The sequence below is a fragment of the Anolis sagrei genome, chromosome X, assembly GCF_037176765.1.
Source record: "Anolis sagrei isolate rAnoSag1 chromosome X, rAnoSag1.mat, whole genome shotgun sequence".
Taxonomy (NCBI): domain Eukaryota; kingdom Metazoa; phylum Chordata; class Lepidosauria; order Squamata; family Dactyloidae; genus Anolis; species Anolis sagrei.
This window is the reverse complement of record NC_090034.1, coordinates 60,356,237-60,377,232: the sequence shown is the minus strand read 5'-3', so window position 1 is coordinate 60,377,232 and position 20,996 is coordinate 60,356,237. Positions and strand designations below refer to the sequence as shown.

At 42.2% G+C, this 20,996-nt stretch overlaps 1 protein-coding gene across 3 annotated transcripts in view; it reads right to left on the bottom strand.

Annotated features, from left to right (window-relative positions):
• TTC28 (tetratricopeptide repeat domain 28) overlaps positions 1–20,996 on the bottom strand; it is an 81,414-nt gene extending 60,418 nt beyond the window's left edge. For all 3 annotated transcript variants that reach the window (XM_060784791.2, XM_060784793.2, XM_060784792.2), the window contains exons 1-2: positions 20,917–20,996; positions 13,778–13,975 (exon numbers count right to left, since the gene is read on the bottom strand). In XM_060784791.2, the coding sequence (XP_060640774.2) occupies positions 13,778–13,975; positions 20,917–20,958 (240 nt within the window). In that variant the 5' untranslated portion in view covers positions 20,959–20,996. The remainder of the gene's footprint in view (positions 1–13,777; positions 13,976–20,916) is intronic.

The following is a 20,996-nucleotide window of genomic DNA, read 5'->3' as shown; positions in this document are numbered from 1 at the left end:
TTCATTCCTTCCCCTTTTCCCTCCCTCCTTTCTTCCCTTCTTCTTTCCTGTCTGTTCTCCCCTAATACCATGGTAGAGTCCCTTCTAACTCTATTCTATGAGTCTATTTAATATAGTAATATATAGTAGTAACATTATATTATATAGTAGTATATATAACAATAATATATATTGTCGTGTCAGCAGCAACCGCTCCTGTTGTGAGAGAATTGGCCGTCTGCAAGGACATTGCCCAGGGGACGCCTGGATGATTTTTGATGTTTTTATCATCCTTGTGGGAGGCTTCTCTCATGTCCCCGCATGAGGAGCTGGAGCTAATAGAGGGAGCTCATCTGCCTCTCCCCGGGTTCGAACCTGCGACCTGTCAGTCCTGCCGGCACAGTGCTTTAACCCACTGCGCCACCACCAGGGGCTCCATAATAATATATATAATATGGAGCCCCCGGTGGCGCAGTGGGTTAAAGCACTGAGCTGCTGAGCTTGTTGATCGAAAGGTCGCAGGTTCGATTCCGGGGAGTGGCGTGAGCTTCCACTGTCAGCCCTAGCTTCTGCCAACCTAGCAGTTCGAAAACATGCAAATGTGAGTAGATCAATAGGTCTACTCTGGCGGGTAGGTAACGGCGCTCCATGCAGTCATGCCGGCCACATGACCTTGGAGGTGTCTACGGACAACGCTGGCTCTTCGGCTTAGAAATGGAGATGAGCACCACACCCCAGAGTCAGACATGACTGGACTTAATGTCAGGGGACTACCTACCTACTATATATGTATTATATAGCAATATATATATAATAGTAATATATAAAGTATTGTAATTATATATATATATATACACACACACACACACACATATATACACATATATACATATACACACACACCAACCAGTGATCCAACATCCATCCGTGTGTACATGTGTGCATTTGTCTACACTGCCATATAATCCAGTCCTAAGTAGATAATCTGGATTTTACATGGCAGTGTGGAAGGCTTGACTTTGGGTGCATCTACACTGTAGATTTAATAAAATGGATGAAGCTGGTGAGGGGAGGAGAAAAAGGAAGGAAAGAAAGGGAAGTAAAGGAAGGTAGGAGGCGGTTGGACCGGATGGCCTTTAGGGCTCCGTTTCAACTGGTTGGCCATCTGTTGTGAGGGCTTTGATCGTGTCTTCCTTTACTGACAAATGAGGTTGGGCTGGAAGGTCTTTAGGGCTCCTTTCCAAGCAATGTCAGTTTTGTGTGTCCCTATGACCCACATCATGGCACCTTCCTCCTTCCCTTGTGCTGTGGGAGTGTGTGTGTGTGGGAGACAGAGTCAGAGTGTGTGCACAGAGTGTGGCCCACCTCCCTCTTTTTTCCTTCCTCCCTCTCTCTCCTCCCCCTCAGCCTCTGCCCTTAGATCCCTTGCCTTAGTGTCAGAACTTTCATTCTGTGTCCTCAGCGTGAGGGCAAGGGCGCAGGGGAGGTGTGTTGTCATCTTCCTTTTTTGAATTTAAAGGTGTTTTTGTGGGGTTTTTTTCAGTGATGGTCACTCCTTGGATTGTGAGGAGTTTTATTGCCAAATTTGGGGTCATTTGGCCCTGTAGTTTTTTTGTTTTTAAGCCACTCATTATGCACAGAGCATTTATATATATATAGATAACATTATCTTATCTATATATATATAAATGCTCTGTGCATAATGAGTACCTTAAAAACAAAAGAACCAATGAACGAAATCACACCAAATTTGGCAGCAAAACGTCTCACAACACAAGGAGTGACCATCACTCAAAAATTATGATTTTGTCATTTGGGAGTTGTAGTTGCTGGGATTTATAGTTCACCTACAATCAAAGAGCATTCTGAACTCCATCAACGATGGCGGGAAGACACATCTCCATCCTGCTTTATGCAGATGATGCTGCTGTACTCTCTAGAACACCCGTTGGGCTCAAAAGAGCTCTGAGAGCATTAATACAACATTGCAACACAGATCAGCTCCAACTTAATTACAATAAAACCAAAATCATGGCTTTTGCTAATAGGCCCAGAACTCACTCTTGGAGCATAGATGGTTATAAAATTGAACAAGTTACATCCTTCAAATATCTAGGTGTAGTTTTCCAATCTAATGGTAGCAGAAGAGCTCATGGGGATCAAGTATCCAACACCGCGCAGGGGAGCTCAATTGCCATTCTTAAATATCTCAGGACAAGAGGGGGTCACTTCACACCGGCAGCGCTCAAGCTGTTTGAAGCCAAGTCATTAGCCCAACTCTTGTATGGGGTTCAGTTGGGCCCCTTCCCCAGTTTTGCCCCATTAGAGCTGGTTCCGTCAAAGTTTCTGAGATCGACCTTGCAGGTACCTAAATGCGTTTCTAATGCCACCCTGCGACTAGAGACGGGTTTTATGAGAGTGGAGGCCATGGTGTGGGTGGCCATACTCAACCTCTGGCTCAGACTGTCCCGTGGACCCTTTGGTCTTGCCCCACTAACCATGGAGGATGACTTCCAATCCACATGGAAGCAGGCGGTAGCATCCAAAATCTCCTCATTGGGATTTTCTCCAGGTCTACTATTTGCTATGGATTACAATCAAGCCAAAGCACTTATTAAACAACGTATCACAGACACAGAGTGCCAACTAGATCTGGCCTCGGTTGCAACCTTCCTTATCAATGAAGACAGCAGATATCTTGCCTCCCCTATGGCATATTTAACAAACTTAGAGGTTCCTATTCATCGAAGGGCTTTCACCCTGGCCCGATGCCACGCTCTCCCATCAGCTGTACTCGAAGGCCGCTACCGGAAGATCCCTTTCCCAGAGAGACTCTGCCCCTGTGACTCGGGTCATGTAGAAACAATAGAACATGTGCTCCTTCAGTGTCCGTTCTACAGGGATATCAGTGCCAGGCTTATCTTACCTCTGATAGACAAGCACCCAGGCCATTCAGGACAATTTTATACCTCCCTGCTACTTGCAGATATTAATTCAGCTACAACCTACAATGTTGCAAAGTTCTGTGCAGCAGCATACAAAATCCGTCAGGGAATGACTAGTCCCAAAAGTTAACTGTGTGTCCAGTAATCTTCTTCCCTGAATCTGCAATTTGGTGATGGATCTGGGTATTGTATGTTTTTATCCTGTTTCCTCTTCTGCTCCCTCACCCATATTGTGCTTTAGTAGTTATATTTATATTTTTAATGTACCAAACATACCAAGTTTGTATTAAAATGTGACTCTATTTCCTGTGCTGGCCAATGACCGAAATAAATGATTTGATTTGGAATTGAACCAAACTTGGCACACAGAACAGAAAATACTGGAAGGGTTTGGTGGGCATTGACCTTGAGTTTGGGAGTTGTAGTTCACCTACATCCAGGGACTACTGTAGACTCAAACAATGATGGATCTGGACCAAACTTGGCACAAATATTCCATATGCCCAAATATGAACATAGATTGAGTTTGGAAGAAATAGACCTTGACATTTGGGAGTTGTAGTTACTGCGATTTGTAGTTCACCTATAATCAAAGAGTGTTCTGAACCCCACCAACGACAGAATGGGGCCAAACTTCCCACACAGAACTCCCATGACCAACAGAAAATACTCAAGGCCATCCAGTCCAACTCCCTTCACCAGGGCAAGAAAACATAATCAAAGCCCTCCTGAAGAAGAGCCATCTGGCCATAGATATAGATAAATATGATTCACACACAGAGAGATATAGTGTCATGGCTTTGAAAGGAACCCCTGAAGAAAGACAATGATATGTTGCATGTTCCAGGGTGGGCAAACTAGACACTCTCCACATTAACACTGAGAAAGAAACAGCAAGAAATACTGTTTACCCACAAGCATAAAGAAGTTACATATATTGGAAACCCAACACTTTCTCATTACTTTATTTTCCAGACCAACAGATTGGGCCACAGCAATGCGTGGCAGGGGACAGCTAGTCTATTATATTTTATTTATTTGTCGTGTCAGGGCAACCAGTCAATTCTATTACATTTCTAACAGAACAAAGCAAACAAACAGACAAAATACAAGATTTGTGAGTTTGGTAGTTGATTAAATGTCCTTTGACCAGTATCTGGCCACTTGGAGTGCTTCTGGTGTTGCTGCAAGAAGGTCCTCCATGGTGCATGTGGCAGGGCTCAGGTTGCATTGCAGCAGGTGGTCAGTGGTTTGCTCTTCTCCGCACTCACATGTCGAGGATTCAACTTTGTAGCCCCATTTCTTAAGGTTGGCTCTGCATCTCGTGGTGCCAGAGCGCAGTCTGTTCAGCACCTTCCAAGTCGCCCGGTTTTTTGTATGCCCAGGGGGGAGGCAATGCTTCTTGTAGGTAAGAGCACGGTCCAGAGTGACTCCCAGGTATTTGGGTGTGCTGCAATGCTCCAGTGGGATTCCTTCCCAGATGATCCTCAGAGCTCGGGATGCTTGTCTGTTCTTGAGATGAAAGGCACATGTCTGTGTTTTAGATGGGTTGGGGATCAGCTGGTTTTCCCTATAATCGGCAGTAAGAGCACCTAGAGCAGTGGTTCTCAACCTGTGGTCCCCAGATGTTTTTGGCCTTCAACGCCCAGAAATCCTAACAGCTGGTAAACTAGCTGGGATTTCTGGGAGTTGTAGGCCAAAAACATCTGGGGACCCCAGGTTGAGAACCACTGACCTAGAGCTTCGGAAAGCTTCTGTTCTACCATCTCAAATCTCCCTGCTTGAGCAGTAATGGCACGATCATCAGCATAGATGAAACTCTCTGTCCCTTCTGGCAGTGGCTGGTCATTTGTGTAGATGTTGAACATGGATGGAGCAAGCATGCTCCCCTGAGGCAGGCCGTTCTTCTGTTTCCGCCATCTGCTTCTCTGGCCCTGGAACTCAACAAAAAAGCTGGACCGTGCTCTGACCTACAAGAAGCATTGCCTGAACATCAAGCAAAAAGTGGACGCTAGAAACAATATCATACGAAAGCTGACTGGCACAACCTAGGGATCACAACCAGACACAGTGAAGACATCTGCCCTTGCGCTATGCTACTCTGCTGCTGAGTACGCATGCCCAGTGTGGAACACATCTCACCACACTAAAACAGTGGATGTGGCTCTTAATGAGGCATACCGCATTATCACAGGGTCTCTGCGCCCTACACCACTAGAGAAATTACACTGCTTAGCTGGTATTGCACCACCTGACATCCGCCGGGAAGTAGCAGCCAATAGTGAAAGGACCAAGGCAGTGACATCTCCAGCTCATCCCCTGTTTGGGTATCAGCCAGCACATCAACGACTTAAATCAAGAAATAGTTTTCTTAGATCTACAGAGACACTCGCTGAAACACCCCAGCAAGCGAGAGTCCAAAAGTGGCAGGCTCAAACCCAGCACCTCAACCAATGGCTGATACCAAATGAGAGACTCCCCCCTGGGCACACAGAAAACTGGGCGACTTGGACGGCGCTGAACAGACTGCGCTCTGGCACCATGAGATGCAGAGCCAATCTTAAGAAATGGGGCTACAAAGTTGAATCCACAACATGTGAGTGTGGAGAAGAGCAAACTACAGACCACCTGCTGCAATGCAACCTGAGCCCTGCCACACGCACAATGGAGGACCTTCTTGCGGCAACACCAGAAGCCCTCCAAGTGGCCAGATACTGGTCAAAGGACATTTAATCAACTACCAAATTTGCAAAATCTGTGTTTTTTTTAATCTGTTTGTTTGTTTTGTTCTGTTAGAAATGTAATACAATGGTATGGTCGCTGATGACACGATAAATAAAATAAATAAATAACCCTGGCCCAGCAAGTATTGGAAACCCAATTGGCCAATCCCCCTCCAACTTGCTAAACAAATCAGGAAGGGCAAAGATCCAGAGTGCGGGTGGCAGCCCTCACAGCTCCAAGGACCTTGTCCAACATCATCAGGCTGAACACACTGAAACAAATCAATCTAGGACTGACAGATGCCTTAGGTACATCTAATGAGTGAAAACTCCAAAATACAACAGCATCACAACCGCTCCACTCAAATGGTTCCCGACAAGCAAATATAAGAAAACACGTCATAATTAATATCTGTTAGCAGAGATAAAAACCGTAAATCTAACTGGTACAAAAGTTACAGAATATTTCTTAAGAGCTAGAACAAAACCTTCAGATAGAAGCTTAGACTGTCTGCGCGGAGAGCTTCTGAGACAGAGAGACAAAGAGAAAAGGAGGAAGGAGAAGTAATAATGGCAACAAAGCATGACAAGGGAGCACGGGGAAATGCAAGCATTGAGGGAAAAGCAAGGAGCAATCCCCAAGCAACCTCATGAGTCCCAAGAGCCAACAAACTTAGAACTCTCAGCACAATTTAAGACACAAATTGAAGAATTAAAAAATATGATTTTGGAAAGCACTTTAAGGATTACATCTAGTATTAAGAATCTGGAGTTAAATTGTCTCTCACAGACATGATTTAAATTTTATCTCATTGGCAGACAGGGACGGGAGACTGAAGATCAGGAACTTTACAAAAACCCAAACAGAAACTTTCAAAAATTTAAGAGAAGCAATAATAAATTAGATCCAGGAAATAACAAAAGAGGATTGGCAGCAGTCTCAATTTGATCATATTCATCGTGTTGGAGCCAGGAAAACGACCTCCAAGCCCAGGGATATTATAATAAGATTCTCAAGCTATTACTACAAAGAACGATTCATGCAAGCCACCAGAAATCAATCCACCTCACAAGCAATTCAAGAAAGTAAAATTCATTTTTTTCAGGATTTATGTCCAGAGACTGAGAGCTGGAGAAGGACATGCGCCCTTGTACCACAATACTCCATGATAAGGGTATTTTGTACAAATGGGAGTACCCCATTTACCTGAAATTCAGATACGCAGGGAAAAGCTACAATATAACATCAGTGGATCAAGGGATGAAACTAGTTGCAGAATTATTTGAACAACCACAATGCGTCCTGGATGGAAAGTCGAGCAGTGAGGAAGGAAGAGAAGCAGGAGGTGCAGAGGGAAAGAAGAGAGAGAAATAAAAGGACAAAGTAATTAAATAATGAAGAAAAGAAGAAAGAAGTAACAACAAGAGAACAAGAAATAAATACTGTGATTCTGATTAATAAACTTGAAAAAATAGCAATAATAACAAGTAATATAAGGGATAATTTTGATAAACTTGATTAAAAGGGGGAATTAGAATTATAAACATGATAATGAAGATAATTGGGAATATGTGTAATGTATCTATGTATGTCTTTATATATGTGTGTGTGTATATATATGCATATATGGATATAGATATGGATACAGATACAGATTTTATTCACCCTTTATATTGAATAAGTAATATTTTAGATATATATATATATATATATATATAGGAGGGAAAATACAAATTTAATATAGAATCCTCAGGAGGTTGTGGTTTGACTGTTGGTCGGGAGTAAAGTGGATCCGCCCCTCCCCCACCGAAAGGCTAAGATTAAGCCATGTCCTGGACAAAAAGCTCCAAGGCTTGGTGGGAGAGGGGCAGTTTGGTGAAGAAAGGAGGGGGAGGGATATTGGGGAAGGAGGGGGGAGAAAGGGAGGGAGGGGAGGAGGATAACACATTGGGGTGATTTTCTTAACAGGGACCAACCAAGAAACAGAAAAATGAAAATAAATGCTGGATCGAGTTAAGGTGATATCGTGAAACCGTTGCGGCCTTGGATCATGCCAGAAAAGGAGGAGGATTACAAACCAGATTCTTATAGCTAAGTGGGACATGTTTTTGCAAGAAACCCATCAATCACGAGAAGGTTTAAATGAACTGAAATTAAAAGGAACTATAATATATGAAAAAGCTATGGCTATTTCGAAAGCAAAACAAGTAGCAATTATAATTGAGAATAGTAGTGGATTTAGCATGGTACAAACAAAAAAGGATGAAATTGGAAGATATGTGATGATTCAGGGGTCTATGGGAGGATTATACTTTGGTTAATGTTTATGCACCCAAAATAAAAAACAGAAAGAATTTTATGAATTGATTTTTAAAGAGTTAGAAGAAATTAAAAAGGGGTATATGATATCAATCCCCCCAACTTCACCACTACTCAGATTTGGGTGTATTAGATATTTGGTCCAGTGAATGAAAATACATCCTGCATATCAGATATTTACATTACAATTGATAACAGTAGCAAAATTACAATTATGAAGTAGCAACAAAAATAATATTATGGTTGGGGGTCACCACAACATGAGGAACTGTATTAAGGGGTCACAGCATTAAGAAGGTTGAGAACCACTGGCTTATGGTATAAATCTCAGAACGAGGGGGGTCTTGGACTACCAAACTTCAAGTTATATTATCATTCAAATAAGATTTATTGTAGACTGTTTAGCAAAACAAAAGAGCTTGGAGTGGCTGGAAGAAGATGATAAAAATTAGAACTGAAATTAGAATATATATTTTACAGGGGTAATAGAGGATATTACCCCTGATATATATATTTTACAGGGGTAACCATCATACCAGTTCTAATGACAGAAAACTTCCCAGCAAATCTGAAAAAAGAACTTGAAGAGGTTTAATGAAACTAAAAGATGGTAAATATGGAAAGGATAAAAGAGGAATTAAGAGACTTAGATTGGTACAAGTATCTACAATTTGGTAAATGGTCAAGTGATACAAAGAAAAAGTATAATGGGGGTAGAGAATATACAAAAATAGAAAATATGATAACTCAAAGGGAGACTAAAGAAGAGAATATAACATTAAAAGGTACAGTAAGTGATATCTATAAACTATTATTAATGGATGAACAGAAACAAGATTATTTGAAGGAAATAATAATAATAATAATAATAATAATAATACTTTATTTGTACCCCGCTACTATCTCCCCAAGGGACTCGGTGCGGCTTACATGAGGCCAAGCCCACAATACAACAATAAACAATAGCAACAGTAATACAAAACAATAAATAAACTCTTAAGCAGAAAAAAGCAATAAACATTAACAATAACACGGCACGTTTAAAAACCTATGGCTGGGCCAAATGTAATAATTAAAAAATTAAAAATAATGCTGGGCATGACAAGGTGACATATAACTAGGATAGAAGTTTTGGAGAGGGATGAAATGTGCAGACAAACCTAGATTACTAGTAGTGTGTGTTTAGGGACCTATTGCTGGGAGTTTCCTTATTCTGGAAAGGCACACTGAAACAACCACGTTTTCAGGATCCTCCTAAAGACTGGGAAGTTGACTTGGGGGAAAAAGTGAATAATCAGGAACGGGCAAAGATATGTAGCAGGGGTCCTCAAACTAAGGCCCGGGGCCCGGATACGGCCCTCCAGGGTCATTTACCCGGCCCTCACTCAGGGTCAACCTAAGTCTGAAATGACTTGAAAGCACACAACAACAACAACCCTATCTCATCAGGCCCACACTTCCCATTGAAATACTAGTAAGTTTATACTTGTTAAAATTGTTCATTTCAATTATTGTATTGTTTTTATGTGTTTTTTGCACTACAAATAAGATATGTGCAGTGTGCATGGGAATTTGTTCATGCTTTTTTCAAATTATAATCCGGCCCTCCAACAGTTTGAGGGACTGTGACCTGGCCCTCTGTTTAAAAAGTTTGAGGACCCCTGATATGTAGTATGAGATTACTAAAAATATGTCTATAAGAATTAAGGAAAATTACTATAAAATGGTATGGAGGTAGTATCTAACTCTCATTAGATTAAATCAGATTGATAAAAAATACTCAAATCAGTGTTAGAGAGGTTGTCAGGAAATAGGGACATACCTTCATATGTGGTGGTCATGTACAACTATACAAACTTTTTGGGAAATTTTTGAGAAATAAGAGCAATAATAAAATAGAGATCAAGATTACACCAAAATTATCATTATTACTTATACATGAAAATACAATCTCTCACAAGAGGAGAAAAATTGGTTTCTAGCTTGATAACAGCAGCTAAATTGCTAATAGCAAAAAAACTAGAAAGAAAGAAAAAGAAATTATAGGGGAAATGTAGGATATAGCTATTAATGACAAATTGACATGGCATATTAAAATTAAAAAGGGAATATGGAAACAAACAGATTTTTGGAAAATATGGGGAAAATTTATTGAGTATATCTTTAATGAAGGAAAGGGGTATAAGCCAGCAACAGAAACAATGACATTTTGGAATTGTGAAACAACATGAGTCGGTTGGTCCTGGTGAAGGGGGCACAAACCAAGGGTAAGGGGAAGGGGGGGGGGGGGGGGAATGGGATAATAATAATTATAAAGAAATAAAACATGCATAAGTAGATAAAACAGGGGTCCACAAACTTTTTAAACAAAGGGCCAGGTCACAGTCCCTCAAACTGTTGGAGCACCGGATTATAAAGTGAAAAAAACATAAATAAATTCCTATGCACACTGCACATATCTTATTTATAGTGCAAAAAACACTGAAAAACAATACAATAATTAAAATGAAGAACAATTTTAATAAATATAAGCTTATTAGTATTTCAATGGGAAGTGTGGGCCTGCTTTTGGCTGATGAGATAGGATTGTTGCTGTTGTTGTGTGCTTTCAAGTCGTTTCAGACTTAGGCTGACCCTGAGCAAGGGCCAGGTAAATGACCTTGGAGGGCCGTATTTGGCCCTTGGGCCTTAGTTTGGGGACCCCTGAGATAAAAGGTGTGTGGTAGAGGTATACGTAGTATAAATTGTAATGGAAAGTTTTAAAAAATTATAAGAAATATGTTTAAAGATGTTTTCAATTTTTTTTACAGTTAGATTGTATATATATGACATACTCTTCTGTCTAAGATGTTGTAAAATGAGGGAAGAATGTAATGCTTATACATTTTGTTTGATACATTTATAAATTATTTTTTTAAAGGTACATCCATTGGTATTGCCAAAATGCTGGTGTCTAAGTTGGAACAGATCCTACCGGAGTGGAAGTCATCTATTGGACAGATGGCAAGCTGTTTAACCTCAGCAGACTGAAAGCCAAAACCAAGGTTACAACAACATGTTATAGAACTCCAGTATGCTGATGACAATGTCGTCTGTGCGCATTCAGAAGAAGATATACAAGCCACTCTACACACCTTCGCAGAAGCATACACGAAGCTTGGCCTGTCACTGAACATCGAGAAAACCAAAGTGCTGTTCCAGCAGTCACCAGCCAACCCCTCTCCAATGCCAGTGATACAGCTTAATGGTGTAACATTAGAAAATGTTGACCATTTCCGCTACCTTGGCAGCCACCTCTCCACCAAAGTCAACATCGACACCGAAATACGACACCGCCTGAGCTCTGCGAGTGTAGCATTTTCCCGAATGAAGCAGAGAGTGTTTGAGGACCAGGACATCCGTAGGGATACCAAGGTGCTTGTCTATAAAGCTATTGTGCTCCCAACCCTGCTCTATGCCTGCGAAACGTGGACTGTCTACAGACGTCACATGCAATTCCTGGAACGATTCCATCAGCGCTGCCTCCGGAAAATCCTGCAAATCTCTTGGGAAGACAAGCAGACAAACGTCAGCGTGCTGGAAGAAGCAAAGACCACCAGCATTGAAGCAATGGTCCTCTGCCATCAACTTCGCTGGGCCGGCCACATTGTCAGGATGCCTGACCACCGTCCCCCAAAGCAGTCTCTCTACTCTGAACTTAAGAACGAAAAACGGAACGTTGGTGGGCAGGAAAAGAGATTGAAAGATGGGCTCAAAGCCAACCTTAAAATCTCTGGCATAGACACTGAGAACTGGGAAGCCCTGGCCCTTGAGCGCTCCAGCTGGAGGTCAGCTGTGACCAGCAGTGCTGCAGAATTCGAGGAGGCACGAGTGGAGGGTGAAAGAGAGAAACGTGCCAGGAGGAAGGCGCGTCAAGCCAACCCCGACCGGGACCGCCTTCCACCTGGAAACCAATGCCCTCACTGTGGGAGAAGATGCGGGTCAAGAATAGGGCTCCACAGCCACCTATGAATCCACAAGGAAACACATCATGGAAGACCATCTTACTCGTCCAACAAGGGATCGCCTAAGTAAGTAAGAAAGATCTGAGCGACATGTTTGCAAAATTATGATCAAAATTGCCACATCGAGCCACTGAGGATCAGGTTGAAAGAGCCCCCTAACCATAATATTATAATATAAGGTAGTAATATAATAAATATAATAAATAATTTATAATAATATAATATTAATAATAAATGGAATAATAATACTGCAGTATAATGTAATAATAAATAATATTAAATAATATTATATTAATATATATTTTTATTATGTATTATAATATTAATTAATATTATAATACATAATAATAATAATTATAATAATTATAATAATTATAATACTATAATATAAGAATATAACAGCTCAGCCGGTCTATTAATTGCAGACACAATGGAGGCAGCCAAGTGGGCTTTCCTGGCTACCTTCACTGCTGCAGAGTAGGCACTAAGTGAGGCTCTACCCATGATGGCAAACCTATGGCACGTGTGTCAGCACTGACACGCGTCACCATTTTCGATGACACACAGCCGCATGGGGCCGCATACAGAGAAGATGGGGCCACATCCCAAGAACGACATTTCATCCTCGGCTCCTACACCAGCATTTTTCTATAATGCTGAGATATATGGCATTATAGAAAAAGCAGGTAACTTAAATAATTAGTTTTTGGTTTATTAAATACAGTTATATATTACAATAATATATTTTTCTTCTTAAACTATAAATACCATGAAATTATGGGTTTTTCTCGAAGTGACACCCCACTCGAATTACGCTCAGTTTTTTGGCAAGTATTGACACATCATTGCTCTAGCCCAGTGGTTCTCAACCTTCCTAATGCCGTGACCCCTTAATACAGTTCCTCATGTTGTGGTGACCCCCAACCATAACCCTAACATTATGAATTGCCATGTAAATAATGATTTGCAGGATGTATTTTCATTCACTGGAGCAAATTTGGCACAAATACCCGGTATGCCCAAATTTGAATACTGGTGGGGTTGGCGGGGGGATTGATTTTGCCATTTGGGAGTTGTAGTTGCTGGGATTTATAGTTAACCTGTAAACGAAGAGCATTCTGAACCACACCAACAATGGAATTGAACCAAAGTTGGCACACAATACTATCTATCTAACTCAATTTAACATGGGAGTTCTCCCATGACCAACAGAAAATACTGGAAGGGTTTGGTGGGCATTGACCTTGAGTTTGGGAGTTGAAGTTTGCCTACATCCAGAGAGCACTCTAGACTCCAACAATGATGGATCTGGACCAAACTTGGCACGGATACTCCATATGCCCAAATGTGAACACTCGTGGGGTTTTGGGAAAATAGACCTTGAGATTTGGGAGTTGTACTTGCTGGGATTTATAGTTCACCTACAATCAAGGAGCATTCTGGACCCCAACACTGATAGAATTGGGCCAAACTTCCCACACAGAGACCCCCATGACCAACAGAAAATACTGTGTTTTCTGACGGTCCTTGGTGACCCCTCTGACACCCCTTCGTGACCCCTCTAGGGGTCCCGACCCCCAGGTTGAGAAACACTGCTCTAGCCCGTGTTCTGTCTGATTCGTCCCGAGTCCTCCGCCAGTGGCACTCTTGTCTAGTCTCGCTTGCTTTATCATGTCCAGTTCCCTAGTTAACCAAAGAGCTGGGTCATTTACATGCTGCGTTCCCATTGGTTCTCTGCAGCAAGGGGCGTGGCTACCAAGAGCAAAGGCAACTTCTGCGCAGGCGCAGGAGAAAGGCCTTACTTACCTTGGCCCACTTGGGGTTGATGGCGCAGGCACGTTCGGCATCGGCGAGAGCGCCCGCGTAGTCGCGCATGCGGAAGTGGGCGGCCGAGCGGTTGCTGAGCAATGCGCAGTTGCTTGGGTCCGCCTCCAAGGCCTCGCCAAAGAGAGACACCGCCCGCCGGAAGTCTCCCCGGAAGCAGGCCTCACTTCCGGCCCGGGCCTGCAAAGGGAATTTATATATACTATAAAATAAATAGTAAATAGTATTGAATAATATATATCTTCTATATATTTTATTTATTTTATTTATTTACTATATTTCTCATGGCGGTTCACAATTCATGGCGGCTCACAGAACGGCACAATTCGATGCTCATAACAAAATAAAAATAGCTAAAACATTTAAACATAGATAAAAATTCACTACATAATAATATCAATCTATATATATATATAAATGCTCTGTGCATAATGAGTGCCTTAAAAACAAAAGAACCAATGAACAAAATCACACCAAATTTGACAACAAAACGTCTCACAACACAAGGAGTGACCATCACTCAAAATATTATGATTTTGTCATTTGGGAGTTGTAGTTGCTGGGATTTATAGTTCACCTACAATCAAAGAGCATTCTGAACTCCATCAACAATGGAATTGAACCAAATTTGGCACACAGAACTCCCCTGACCAACAGAAAATACTGGAAGGGTTTGGTGGGCATTGACCTTGAGTTTGGGAGTTGTAGTTCACCTACATCCAGAGAGCACTGTGGACTCAAACAATGATGGATCTGGACCAAACTTGGCACAAATACTCAGTATGCCCAAATGTGAAGACGGTGGAGTTTGGGGAAAATAACCTTGACACTTGGGAGTTGTAGTTGCTGGGAGTTCACCTACAATCAAAGAGCATTCTGAACTCCAGCAACAATGGAATTGAACCAGTCTTGGCACATAGAACTCCCATGACCAACAGAAAATACTGGAAGGGTTTGGTGGGCAGTGTACTTTGGTTTTAGAGTTGTAGTTCACCTACATCCATAGATCACTGTGGACTCAAACAATGATGGATCTGGACCAAATTCTACACAAATACTCAATATGCCCAAATGTGAACACTGGTGGAGTTTGGGGAAAATAGAATCTTGACATTCGGGAGTTGTAGTTGCCTACAATCACAGAGCATTCTGAATCCCACCAACAATAGAATTGGGCCAAACCTCCCACACAGAACCCCCATGTGGGCCACAGCAACGCGTGGCAGGGGACGGCTAGTATCAATATATATACAGCTTTAACCCACAGTGCTGGGGAACCACCAAAAGCTCTCCCTCCAAGTTTATTTCAGGTTACAGCAGGCGCCATTAACATGTCTCCCAACCCCTGCCAATGTCTTCCCCAAACACCATCCTGCCCCCCACCCAAGTGAAGGCTTTCATTCGGGGAGAATTTCATCCTAGACGTTCTGTTTTTCCTCCAGAATGGACACCCCAGAGTTCCTTTCTCTCTCCATTGATGTGTAATTTGCATGACCCCACCCTCCCACAACCCTTTCCTACCCTTTTCTATGGCACCCAGCAAACGAGAATTGATCAGCAACTGAACAAGAGGTTTGAGGGGAATTGACCTTGATGTAAAGGAGTTGCAGTTCACCTATATCCAGAGAGCACTGTGAACCCACCCAAGGATGGATCTGGACTACACTTGCCATGGATGATGGGATTTGCAGTATTTTCACTCACTTCCTGAGACCACTGCGAACCCCACGGATGATGGGTCTGGACCAAACTTACCAAACAGACCCCCCATGACCCACTTTACGTCTTGGTGTGGATTGGAGAAGGATGGACCAGGGACGATGGAAATTGCAGTATCTTCACTCACTTTCAGAAAACATTGCAACCCGAACAAATGATGCACCTGGACCAAATTTGTCACAGACTCCCTATGATGCACTTTCTGTCCTGGTGAGGGTTGGGGGAGGATGGAGCACAGACGATGGAATTTACAGTACCTTTACCCACTTCAACAGACTGCTATTAAATACTGTAATATAAATATTAAATAAAATAATAAATAAATTAAGGATAAATAATATATAATTTATCCTTATTTAAATAATATAATAAATTATAGAAAGATAAATAATATATAATATAACAAATAAAATAAGGATAAATAGTATAATAACATTAACTAATATCTTACATATAATATAAATATTAAATATTTTTGTTCGTGTAAGGAGCAACTTAATAAACTGCAAGTCACTTTTGGTGTGAGAGAATTGGCCGTCTGCAAGAACATTGCCCAAGGGACGCCCAGATGTTTTGATGTTTTACTATCCTTGTGGGAGGCTTCTCTCGTGTCCCTGCATGGGAAGCTGGAGCTGACAGAGGGAGCTCAATGCACTCTCTCCACCAGCAGTCCTGCCACCACAAGGGTTTAACCCATTGTGTCACCAGGGGCTCAATTAAAATAATATAATAAATAATTTAATAAATAATAATAAAGAAAAAGGCAGTAATCAGCCTCTGTACATGGCATTCATCGACCTTGCAAAGCCATTCAACACAGTGAATCGCAGCAGTCTCTGGACCATCATCCAAAAAATTGGATGCCCAAACAAATTTGTGAACATCCTGCGGCTCCTCCATGATGACAACAGTCTTGGACAGCAATGACTCCCAAAGTGACCCATTTAAGGTGGAATCAGGTGTCAAACAGGGATGTGTTATTGCCCCAACTTTATTCTCCATCTTCATCGCTATGATACTTCATCTTGTTGATGGGAAGCTTCCCACTGGAGTGGAAATCATCTATCAGACAGATGGTAAGCTATTTAACCTCAGGAGACTGAAAGCCAAAACCAAGGTTACAACAACATGTTATAGAACTCCAATATGTTGATGACAACATCATCTGTGCGCATTCAGAAGAAGACCTACGAGCCACTCTAAACAGCTTCGCAGAAGCATACGAGAAGCTTGTGTCAGTGTAAGATTAATGTAGTGTGTGTTTAAATGTAATTTTTTGTACAATAGCTGCGATTGTAACAGGATTGTACTGCCAGGGAGTATTTTGCTACAGAAAGGGTTAAACAGTAGAGTTCATAAGCTGTGATGTGACCCTGAGCGTTACCTTGAGCGAGTAGGGAAGATACAGAGATAAGTCCTTATAGCTTATGTGTTCGTCGTTCCTTCTTGTTCCTGTCTGTCTACTGATGGTGTATGCTGTATATTTGAACTGCTTAGTAAAGCTAAATATCTGTTTTATACTGAAGTCTCAAGCGTCCATTTCTTCAGAGCTTCAAAAGCTTCTGCAGCACTCTGACAGCTCGGCCTGTCACTGAACATCGAGAAAACCAAAGTACTCTTCCAGCAGTCACCAGCCAATCCCTCTCCAATGCCAGAGATACAGCTTAATGCTGTAACATTAGAAAATGTTGATCATTTTCACTACCTTGGCAGCCACTTCTCCACAAAAGTCAACATTGACACTGAAATTCAAAACCGCCTGAGCTCTGCGAGTGCAGCATTTTTCCAAATGAAGCAGAGAGTGTTTGAGGACCGGGACATCCGTAGGGATACCAAGGTGCTTGTTTATAAAGCTATTGTCCTCCCAACACTGCTATACGCCTGCAAGACGTGGACTGTCTACAGACGTCACATGCAACTCCTGGAACGTTGCATGTACCTTGGGAAGTCTGATCTGGCCACAGTGGTCCACGCTCTTGTTACATCCCGAATAGACTACTGCAACGCACTCTACGTGGGGTTGCCCTTGAAGACTGTTCGGAAACTTCAACTGGTCCAGCGAGCGGCAGCCAGATTACTCACCGGAGCGTCATACAGGGAGCACACTACCCCCCTGCTGTGTCAGCTCCACTGGCTGCTGGTTCAGTTCCGAGCACAATTCAAAATGCTGGTTTTGACCTACAAAACCCTATACGGTTCCGGTCCAGTGTATCTGTCCGAACGCATCTCCCTCTACGTCCCACCCCGGAGTCTGAGATCATCTGGGGAGGCCCTGCTCACAACCCCACCGCTATCACAAGTGAGGTTGGTGGGGACGAGGAGCAGGGCCTTCTCAGTGGTGGCCCCTCACCTGTGGAACTCACTCCCAGGGGAAATTAGGGCATCAACATCCCTCCTCTCCTTCAGGAGGAAAGTAAAGACGTGGTTGTGGGACCAGGCCTTTGGGCAATCTGACAACTAGATAAGGACAATCAGATGATTAGGACTGACAGGACTGACAATGTGGAATTGGAATTTGGACTATGAGATAGAGAACGCTGACCGTCAATGAGAAGTAATTGGGTTTGTATTGGTTTTATTGGTTTTATTGTTGTAATGCAGGAACTGTTGTTTAATTTAGTAATTGTTGCTATTTGTTTACTACTGTTGTGTGATGCTGTCATCGAATTGTGCCTTTGTAAGCCGCCCTGAGTCCCCTTCAGTGTTGTCACCGAAAAATCCTGCAAATATATTGGGAAGACAAGTGGACAAAGGTCAGCGTACTGGAAGAAGCAAAGACCACCAGCATTGAAGCGATGGTCCTCCACCATCAACTCCACTGGACCGGCCAAGTTGTCCGAATACCCAATTACCGTCTCCCAAAGCAGTTGCTCTACTCCGAACTCAAGAACAGAAAACGGAATGTCGGTGGACAGGAAAAGAGACTTAATGATGGGCTCAAAGCCAACCTGAAAAACTCTGGCATAGACACTGAGAACTGGGAAGGTCTAGCCCTTGAGCACTCCAGATGGAAGTCAGCTGTGACCAGCAGTGCTGTGGAGTTTGAAGAGGCACGAATGGAGGGCGAAAGAGAGAAACGTGCCAAGAGGAAGGCGTGTCAAGCCAACCCTGACCGATACCGCCTTCCACCTGGAAACCAATGCCCTCACTGCGGAAGAAGATGCAGGTCAAGAATAGGGCTCCACAGTCACCTACGGACCCACCAGAACACTGATCCTGGAAGACTATCCTACTCAGACAACGAGGGGTCACCTAAGTCAGTAATAAAGGGCACATAATACATAACATTAAATGATATAATAAATAATTATTTATTTATAAATAATAATTATTTATATAATATATAATTTAATAAATAAATATAATATTAAATAAGGATAAATAACAAGTTTGTATTTAATGTAATATAATGATTCAATAATATTAAGAGAACAAAATATAATAATAATAATAATAATAATAATAAAAACTTTATTTATATAATGCTCTGTCTCCCCGAGGGGACTCAGGGCGGTTTCCAAGCAACAGAGAAATAATATAATATATTAGTAGAATAATAATTGCACATTATTATTATACTAAGTATATTATTTATATTTTTATTAACATAATACTAATGTAAATAATCAATATATAATAATGCTGGGGCTGGGTCAGAAAATTACCAATACAGATAAAACTTGGCACACAGAGCCTGCAAGACCCACTTGACATCCTACTGCAGTTTGAAGGAGGATGAACCATGGATGATGGGACTTGCAGTACCATCACTCACATTCTGAGACCGCTGTAAACTTCATCCAATGACTGATCAGGACCAAACTTGGCACATAGACCTCTAATGCCCCATTTTACATCCTGTTGTGGTTTGGCCGGGGATGGATCATGGATTATGGGACCTTTGCTCAATTCTTGAGACCACTGCAACCCTCACCCAATTACCAATAAAGACCAAACTTGGCACACTGAGTCTCCGTGATGCACTCTACATCCTGGTGCAGTTTGTAGGAGAATGCACCATGGACGATGGGACTTGCAATACCTGCACTCCCTTCGTAAGACCATTACAACTGCCAACAATGATGGATCAGGACCACAATTTACACAGAGAGCCCACATGACCTACTCTACATCCTGGTGTGGTTTGGAAATATTTGACAATGGATGATGGGACTTGCAGTCACTTCACTCACTTCCTGAGACCACTGAGACCCTCACCAATGACTGATCAAGACCAAACTTGGCACACAGAGTCCCCATGACCCACTCTACATCCTGGTGCACTTTCGAGGACACACCATGGATGATGGGACTTCAAGTACCTCCACTCCCTTCCCAAGACTGCTGCAACCCTCATCTAATGTCCGATCAAGACCAAACTTGGCACACAGAGTCCCCATGACCCACTCTACATCCTGGTGCACTTTCGAGGAGGACACACCATGGATGATGGGACTTCAAGTACCTCCACTCCCTTCCCAAGACTGCTGCAACCCTCATCTAATGTCCGATCAAGACCAAACTTGGCACACAGAGCCCCCATGACCCACTCTACATCCCGATGCTGTTTGGAGGAGGATGGATGATGGATGATGGGACTTGCACTACCTTCATTCACTTCCTGAAACCACAGCAACACTTATCCAAATACCAAGAAAGACCAAACTTGGCACAGAGAGCCCCCTTGGCCAACTCAACATTCTAGTGAGGTTTGGGGGAGAACAGACTATGGATGATGGGACTTGCAGTACCTAAACTCACTTTCTGAGACCACTGTGACCCTCATCCAATGATTGATCAGGAACAAAACTTGGCGCACAGAGCCCCCACGACCCACTCTCCATCCTGGTGCAATTTGGAGGATGATGGACCACAGATGATGGGACTCGCAGTACCTTCACTAACGTCCTGAGACCACTGCGAGCCACATAAATAACTGATGAAGACCAACCTTGGCACACAATTCTTTTCTCAAATAACCCGGGCAGTGCCGGGTCCCCAAGCTAGTAATATAATAAATATAAAATAATATAATGTATTATTTTTTATTATTAAATTATGGTATTATAATATAAAAAAACAATAATATATTATATTCTTATTTTATGATTAAAGTATAATAATATAATAAATTATATAGTTAAAATGTTTAATAAATATAAGATATACATATCTTACTAATAATAAATATACGGAAATCGAATAGAAAGCAGCAAAACACGCGTCAAATCGCATTAAATGAGGAAAGTCACGTGTGAACGGACGACACGCATCTTTCTCTTCTGCGTAGGGACCCCGATTTGCGTGTTTTCTTTAAAGTGCCTTGCTTGTAATGATGACAGATATGAAACAATCCCTTTCCCTGTATTTCTAACGTGAAAACGCCCTGACACGCGTCTTACCTTGCGGGCCAAAACTTTCCTCAAAGAGGTTTCTTCCTCCATGACTTCAAAAAGGAGGAAAAGCCGCCATATTGGGTCCC